Below are 8,307 nucleotides of genomic sequence, written 5' to 3' on the forward strand. Positions count from 1 at the left end.
ATATTGTTCGTAGAAATTTCGCGCACCACTTGGCATAGCGACATACACATATACCATCTGGTATACCATCTGGCCCGCACGCTTTCTTGGCATTTAAAGATAGGAGCGCCTCAAGTATGCCTGCCTCAGACAAGGCAACATCAGGGATGGTCAATCAATCAATCAATCAATCAATCATTTTATTTTTTCAAGTCAAATACAAATTCGACTTGAACGGTCCGCTGGCATAAAAGGCAAATAGGTTGCCTGACGTGGTGCCAGCGGCCGGCAAGGACGGCAAAATCCAGCGGCAAATACAAAAAAAGCAAAAAGCAAAAAAAAAAAAAAAGAATCCGCGCATGCAGAAACCCACAGTAACACAACATCGTGATAACACCCAGACATCATACAAGGCAAAAAAAAATACATATGCGTACAAACAACACCAGGAAGCACAATAAATCACACCGCCCGCCATTAGACATTGTTAGGGAGTGATAGAGAAGAAACACAATACGTAAATAAGACAGCAAAAAAAAAAGGCTTATAAAGTATACTACGTAAAAATGAGTATACGCATGAATTACATAGTACAAAGTACATAGTGTAAAAAATAAGTATAATGCTTGTGTATGGAAAGCATTCCACGATTAAAAAGTACCATATATTTTACGGTCGTCAGTCAAAAAGACAATCTAAAACAGTGACAAATAAAAAATGGTCAGGAAAAAAACTCCTTTCCCATAATTCACCTTTAAAACAATAAAAACACAGGCAAAAGTAAAAACCATTAGTATATTTATATTTACACAATACGTATCTCATGTTCGACCAAGAAGGAGCGAAGCTGTTTTTTAAAAGCCCCTGTGGTGCCGGCAAGCAATACGTTGTTGCCTAGAGCGTTTAAGAGTTGGGGTATTTGGAAGTTGATCTTTTGGTTGCCGTAATTCGTCCTAGTTCGTGGTAGTTTGTAAGCTGACTTTGCCCTTAGGTTATAGTCCGTTAGATTTGAGGGAATTAAATCAAAGCTATTTATTCCTTTTGCATGAACTAGCTGTCCAAATTTATAGTGGTATAGCCTATTGAGCGGTAAGATGTTAAGTTTTTCAAGTAATTCATTGGCATTGCTATCGTATTTTGCGCTGGCTACAATTCGTATTATGCGTTGTTGTAAACGAATGAGCCCATTATAGTTTGTTTTGCAAGTGGTACCCCATACTAGAAAGCAATAATACAGTTTTTGATAAAACAAAGTATAATATAGTTGTACTTTTAGCCAGGTAGGCAAGATATCCCTTGTTTTATAAATGGCTCCTATAGCTCTAGATAACTCTTTCTTGATGTTCATGGTCTGGGTAGTCCAGGATAATTGGTCATTGAACCATACACCTAAAAACTTGCAGTCAGATGTTTGTTCTATAGTGCAGTCATTTATTTTCAAGCGTGGCTGTCTGGCAATCTTTTTATTTTTTGCCCTGAATAGCATATATTTTGTCTTCTTAGTGTTTAGTTGCATTTTATTTGCCTCCAGCCAGCTCTTTAAAGTTCGTAAATAATTATTTGCATCGCGTTCAATGACGTCAATAGTAGTGCCAGAAAAAAAAAGACTGGTATCATCTGCGTACTTAATTAAACTTGGAGAGTTTGCGATGTTGACTATGTCGTTAAGGTAGATAATAAAAAGTAACGGTCCTAAAATGGAACCCTGCGGAACCCCATACTTAAGTGTCATGTGGTAGGAACAAATACCATTGATTTGTACATATTGTTTGCGATTTTGCAGAAAGCTACTTATTAAATCTAGGGCCTTTCCCCTAATGCCATAGTGAGGCAGTTTGTGTAATAAGACGTCATGATTGATGCTATCGAACGCTTTTCGGAAATCCAAGTATACTCCAAGTTTAAGCAACTTGTTTTCAAAATTATTTAGAATCTTATCTTTGATGTGCAATAGTGCATGCTCAGTTGATTTGCCTTTTTGAAACCCGTACTGTGCTGGCGAGAGTGCCGAGAAAGATGTTAGAAAATTTCGTACTCTGTTATTTATTAGATTTTCAAAAACCATCTGGTTAGGTTCAAACGCAGTGATACTACTATCGTGTTTCGTAAATGCCAAACTAAAATAATCATTGAATGCCTTTGAGATAGAATAATTATCAGATATTTCCTTGTCGTTTATCTTTATATTTTTTACGATACGTTTCCCACGAGATAGATAGCGCCAAGATTTTTGAGGGTCGCTTCGTAAAAAGCTGTCCATCGTCACATTGAAAAAAACGGTATCTGGCATTTTTTTTTATCATCGACCGCAGCTGTCTTCTAAGCGTCAAAAGCGGCACTTTTGCACTTGTTCTATTTTGTTATTTTTACACATACGCTGAACTCGACGTTTTAACTGCAGTATTTCTCTACTTATCCACGGACTCTCCCTGCGTGTTGTCTTTTTGCGGAGAAGCACAAATTTGTTGATGCAGGTAGGTGCTAATTGCTTGAAAAAATCCCAGAAGTCGGTTATATTCACATCACTTTCGTCACTCCCCCCCCCCCCCCACCCTCCCCCATGTTGACGAATTCATTGTAAGATTGGTCTGGTAAGTCCAAAATGTCCCCGTCCTGCGCCCTGCTAAAATCTCAAAACTATCTAACAGGCGCTTGCACGCTTGGGCGCGGAACGGAGGAACACTTCAGCCAAATCATATGATGGTCTGATATTCTCGGTACGATCTCACAAAGATTTTCAGACAGAGTTATTTTCTGGGATACAAAGATAAGATCAAGAATTGAACTGACTTCTTTAGTTACTCTGGTGGGTTCGTGTACTATTTGTGTGAGATTATAAGCAAACGATGTGTCAAGGGGTGCCTCGGAATGACAACAGTCGGTTGTTGAGCACATAGTATCCCAATCGATGTTTGATAGGTTAAAATCCCCGCCGAGAATGATGTTCAAAAAGTGTTTCGATTGCTCGCAGAGGAAGCTATGAAGTGCATACATATGTTTGGTACTTGCATTCGGTGGCCGATACATGGCACCTACCAACATCTTAGAAGAACCGGAAGTAAGATTAATTCAAACCATTTCGGCGAAACTAGAATCTTCTATCACGGAAAATACAATACAATTTCTTATTACAATGGCTACCCTCCTCCCTTAGAACCCCGGTCTTTCCGAACAATGTCATGATTGTCAGGAATTACTTCGTCATCTGATACCTTGTCGTGTAGCCACGTTTCCGTGATAATAGCTTGATGTGACTCAATATTATATATATCACAATTTAATCGTGGAGACGGCAGTGAGCGTTGTAGTCGTTCTAACCCGTGTCTCCTCGTGATGATCATTGTCCCGAGGGCTCGAGGAAGACGTTTTCTTGTTCTTCCGCAGCCACCACAGATACTCCCCTCGGTAGAAACGAAGTTATATGCTAGGCACATACATTGCAACTAAATGTTTTGGCACTGGACACTGCCATAAGGAATATGTACAATTATTTACACCGCTAGTGAAATTCTTAAGTGTTAATCTCAATGCACATGCAAGTTGCGTTTCACCGAATGCGATGGTTGTAACCGACTTGCTGGTTTGTTTGTGTTAAAGTATTTTTTGTAGCTGTATTCGTCTGTATAAGCAGGTTTCAATCTATCAGTCGGGAAGGTTTCATGATGGTCGCCCATGTCAATGGTGAAGAACTCCGACTTTCGGTTGAGGACCTTGAATGGACCTTAGTATGGCTGTTCAAGTGGCTTCTTCGTTCTATCGATGCGAACAAACACATGAGTGCAGGTGTCGAGGTCGGGGCTGATGAAGGAAGGGCGGTTCTTAATCTCTCGTGGTGCACATGGGCGAAGTTGCCTGAAATGTTGTCTGAGACGGTGAGCATAGTTTGTAAAATCGTGGGCACATCAGGTGACGTGTTGTGAAGAAATTCGCCAGTTAGACGTAGCGTAGTGCCGTAGACAAACTCAGCAGTAGAGACCCCAATGTCCACTTTGAGCGTGGAACGAATTCCTAGTAGAACAATGGGTAGCGCTTCAGTCCAGGGGATAAAGCTGTGAGCACGCAGTGATGATTTTAGTTGGCGGTGAAATCGTTCAACCATTCCGTTTGCGGTGGGATGGTACGCCGTTGTGCGAAGGCGTTTGATGCCAAGGAGTCGCATCAGTTCAGCAAAAAGGTACGACTCGAACTGTCGTCCGCGGTCCGTAGTGACTATTGATGGTACTCCAAAACGGGCAATCCACCCTGTGACGAAAGCTTGGGCAACTGTTGCAGCTGTCATGTCGGGAATCGGGACTGCTTCGGGCCACCGTGTAAAACGATCCACACATGTTAAGAGGTATGTGAAGCCGTTGGAATGAGGTAATGTACCGACCAAATCTAGATGAACATGCTCAAAAGTCCCGTAACTTGTGGAAATTTCGCGATGGCTTTATGGTATGACGATGGACCTTTGATTTTTGACAAGTTGTACATGATCTTGACCACGTTCAGATATCTGCATTCATCTTTGGCCAGACAAAACGGGTGCTGATAAGTTTCTGCATAGCTCGTATTCCGGGATGGGACAGTCCGTGTAGGGCATCGAAGATTTTCTTGCAAAATGCGGGTGGAATATAGGGTCGTGCTGTTCCCGTTGCAAAATCACACAGGAGCGAAATATCTGTGTACGGTATGTTTGTTTTCTTTAGGTGCAGAGATGTACCTTGGTACCCAGTGTCCTGGAGTTGGTGTTTTGCAATAGCCGGAAAATCAATCTGTTCGACGCCCGGTAGCTTCAAAGCAGTATCCACTCGTGATAACGCATCAGCAACCATGTTGTGCTTCCCTTTGATGTGCCGGATGTCGGTCGTGAATTCACTGATGAATGCCAACTGCCTTTGTTCTCTAGGTGTATAAGCATTGCCGTTCGACGTTATGGCAAATGTCAGTGGCTTGTGATCCGTGAGGATAAAAAATGTGCGACCTTCAACGAAATAACGGGAAATGTTTGACGCTGAGGTAAGTGGCAAGAAGTTCACGCCCAAATGCGCTGTAGCGGGTTTCTGTCGCAGTTAATTTTTTTGAGAAGAAAGCGAGAGGTTTCCATTGTCCACTCATGTATTGTTGTAGTACTGCTCCGACGGCTGTACCAGCAGCATCTACCATAATATTGGTCGGTGCTTCAGGCTTAGGGTACACTAGCAAGGTGGCGTTGGCAATCACAGTCTTAATGGTGCTGAATGCAGCTGATTCTGAATCAGACCACGTGAATGGAGGTTTGGAATCTCTTCAGCGGTTGGACGATTTCCGCGCAACCGGGCATAAAGCGACGGTAAAAATTTACCAGTCCCAGAAACTCTCTCAGCTGCCGTATGCTGGACGGTGGTGGATAGTCGCGAATAGCTTTCACCTTGTTGTCGAGTGGTCGAAGCCCCTGATTGTCAACACGGTGGCCTAAAAACTCAAGAGTTGGTACCCCGAATTCACATTTTGCGATATTAATAACGACGCCATGCTCATCTAAACGTTTGAATAGTTGATATAGGTGTCGTTCGTGTTTTTCGTTGGATGCGCTGGCCACTAGAATATCATCAAGATAAGCGAAGCAGAAGTCGAGTCCTCTAAGAACTTGGTCAATAAACCGTTGGAAGGTCTGGGCAGCATTACGTAACCCAAGCGGCATCCAAACGAATTCGAAGAGGCTAAATGGAGTTACAATTGCTGTTTTTTGGAATATTGTCAGGTGCGATGGGTACTTGATGGTATGCTCTGACAAGATCTATTTTTGAAAATACCGACATACCATAAAGATTTGCAGAAAAGTCTTGGAGATGAGGATTGGTACCGGTCAGAGATTGTGTTGTTGTTGAGGGCACGGTAATCTCCGCATGGTCTCCAGTCACCACTTTTCTTCGGTACTAGGTGTAACGGAGATGCCCAGTTGCTAGAGAAAGGTCGTATCAGTCCCAAGTCGATCGTGTGCTGAAATTCTTGACGTGCCACTTGCAGTTTTTCGGGAGCTAGGCGACGGGCGTGGGCATGCACGGGAGGCCCGGTGGTTGTGATGAAGTGTTGCACATCGTGTTTGACTGGTCGCTCCGTGTTGCATGGTTGTGTCAGGCTGGGGAAGTTTCCAATGATGGTGTCGTAGTTTGTCTTTGTCCTCAGACGGAAGAGTGTAGGACTCAGCAGTGGTGGATTAGACACGACACCGCGCACGCCAATTTGAGTGGTGGAGTCTAACAGTTTGTGGCGCATCATGTCCACCAGCAGACCGAAATGAGTTCGAAAATCAGCTCCAATGATGGGATATTGAACATAAAGACCCATCGGAGCGAACGTCGTAGTCCGAAATCTACAGTTACTGATTTCTCACCGTAGGTGGTGATGGCAGTTCCATTGGCTGCTAGCAGAGCGTTAGTAGTAGTTTCGATTTTGCGGTCTTCTGAGGTGGCAGGAATAACACTGACTTCTGCTCCTGTATCAATTAGAAATCGGACATGTGTTTGGCGATCAGAAACGAAGAAGAGCGTGAGCGGCCGGAGGACGAGCCGACTGAACTGGCCGCCGTCAGTGGTTGGTCCGGGTGTTTCCCTCAAAAAAGCAGGGGTTCTGGCACTGGCGTGCATAGTTACCAAACTTGCAATGGTACCAGCATATTTGACTGTTCGGAGACGATGTTCGTGGGCTGCCGCGAGAGAAATTTCTACGAGGCGATCGGCTGTCTCGTCGAGTCGAGAAATTATCTGTCTGATGCTGGTTTGTGCTGCGACGGCTCTGTGAGCGTGGCAGTCGCAGAGTTGTCTCAACCAAATGAGTGAGGTGGCGTACTTCCTCTCGGAGTTGCTGAACTTCTGACGTTTGAGTGCTGACTGGAACCAGTGCGGTAGTGGCCACAGAAGGTACAGCAATATCCAAAATTTTGTCCGCGAGCTCGGCTAAGCAATCCAAAGAAATGTCGCTGGACGTCGCCAAAATCATGCGCGCGTTACTCGGGATTCGTTGCAGAAAGAGTTCTCGCAGTATGGTGTCGTCGAAGGAAGCTGCCCGATCTCCGAGAAGTTGCCGCATTGATCTTAGCAATTGAAATGACTTGCGGTCCCCTAACTCTTCAGTTGTAAGAAGTTGTTGAAGACGTCGTTGCTCTGATGCCGTCGTGCGCTTTATGAGCTCTTCTTTGATCTTGTCATATGGGTGAGTGGCTGGGAGGTTCATAATAATATCCCGTACTTCTCCAGCTTCACTTGGTTGGAGGGCGCTGATTACGTAATGAAATTTTGTCTCTTGTCGTGATATGTTGCGTGTTGCGAAAAGAGACTCAATGTGCGCAAACCAGAGACCTGGATCTGCTGGCCAAAAGGACGAGAGCTTGACCGTCACGGCAGTAATGGCTGAAGGGGGCTCACCGGCAGCTTGCATGGTTTGTGTTCTTTGTCCGGGTCACCACTTGATGTGACTCAATATTATATATATCACAATTTAATCGTGGAGACGGCAGTGAGCGTTGTAGTCATTCTAACCCGTGTCTCCTCGTGACGATCATTGTCCCGAGGGCTCGAGGAAGACGTTTTCTTCTTCTTCCGCAGCCACCACAAGCTAAGTCCGGATCATAACACACTAAAATACCTTCTAACACGGAAACGTTAGTTACAACACTTCTTGCATTCACAGTCAAGATTAGGAGGGGAGCTGAAGTGCATGGGGGTTTACTTGGGTTTGCAGAAATCACATTTACGAATGGGCCAACCTCTGGAGCTAGCTGATGCTCCTGTCAGGGCCTCCGCAAAGGCACCCTCATATTAGCAGACTCATCCCAAATAAAGGTTTCCGCCGTTTATATTTACTTTGTAAAATGACAAGAACACCTTATCTCCCCTTTTCCTTTGGCCAATCGTGCTATCCCACAGCTTTTTCTGTATATGTTGCACTCTAGGCGATAAATCTTCCGATATGCTGAAAGGTGTACCCTTTAGATGCCTGCAGCTCTTAAGAATTTCGTCTTTATCTCTGCCATTCAACAACTTCAGAATAATTGGTCGGCATTTATTATCAGTTTTCCTGCCTAGCCTGTGAATTCTTTCAATAGCCACATCATGAACGCGGACGGAGTATTTGTAAATATGGTTTGCCAAAAAAACTTTTTGAGCGACGCGCTGTCCTCCCTTATAGATTCTTTCACCCCGTCCACAATCACATTACTACGTCTGCTTCTGTTTTCTAAATCGTCAACCTTAATGAGCAGCCCGTCAACAGTCTTTTCCAGGGATGCAATCTTTTTTTGGAATTCTCGTACGGTGACCTGCATGATGCCGATGTTTTGCTCAATCGAGGTTAGTCTCACATTTGTTT

General features: G+C 44.0%; 1 protein-coding gene across 1 annotated transcript; it reads right to left on the bottom strand.

Annotated features, from left to right (window-relative positions):
- Positions 1 to 784: 784 nt before the first annotated feature.
- LOC121838029 lies at positions 785 to 2,541 on the bottom strand. Its single transcript, XM_042293993.1, has 2 exons — positions 2,532 to 2,541; positions 785 to 1,308 (listed from the first exon to the last, which is right to left on the bottom strand). The coding sequence occupies exons 1-2, from the start codon at positions 2,539 to 2,541 to the stop codon at positions 785 to 787; spliced, it is 534 nt and encodes a 177-aa protein (XP_042149927.1).
- Between the last annotated feature and the right edge of the window lie 5,766 nt (positions 2,542 to 8,307).

The sequence above is a fragment of the Ixodes scapularis genome, unplaced genomic scaffold, assembly GCF_016920785.2.
Source record: "Ixodes scapularis isolate PalLabHiFi unplaced genomic scaffold, ASM1692078v2 PGA_scaffold5__190_contigs__length_132052651, whole genome shotgun sequence".
Classification (NCBI taxonomy): Eukaryota; Metazoa; Arthropoda; class Arachnida; order Ixodida; family Ixodidae; genus Ixodes; species Ixodes scapularis.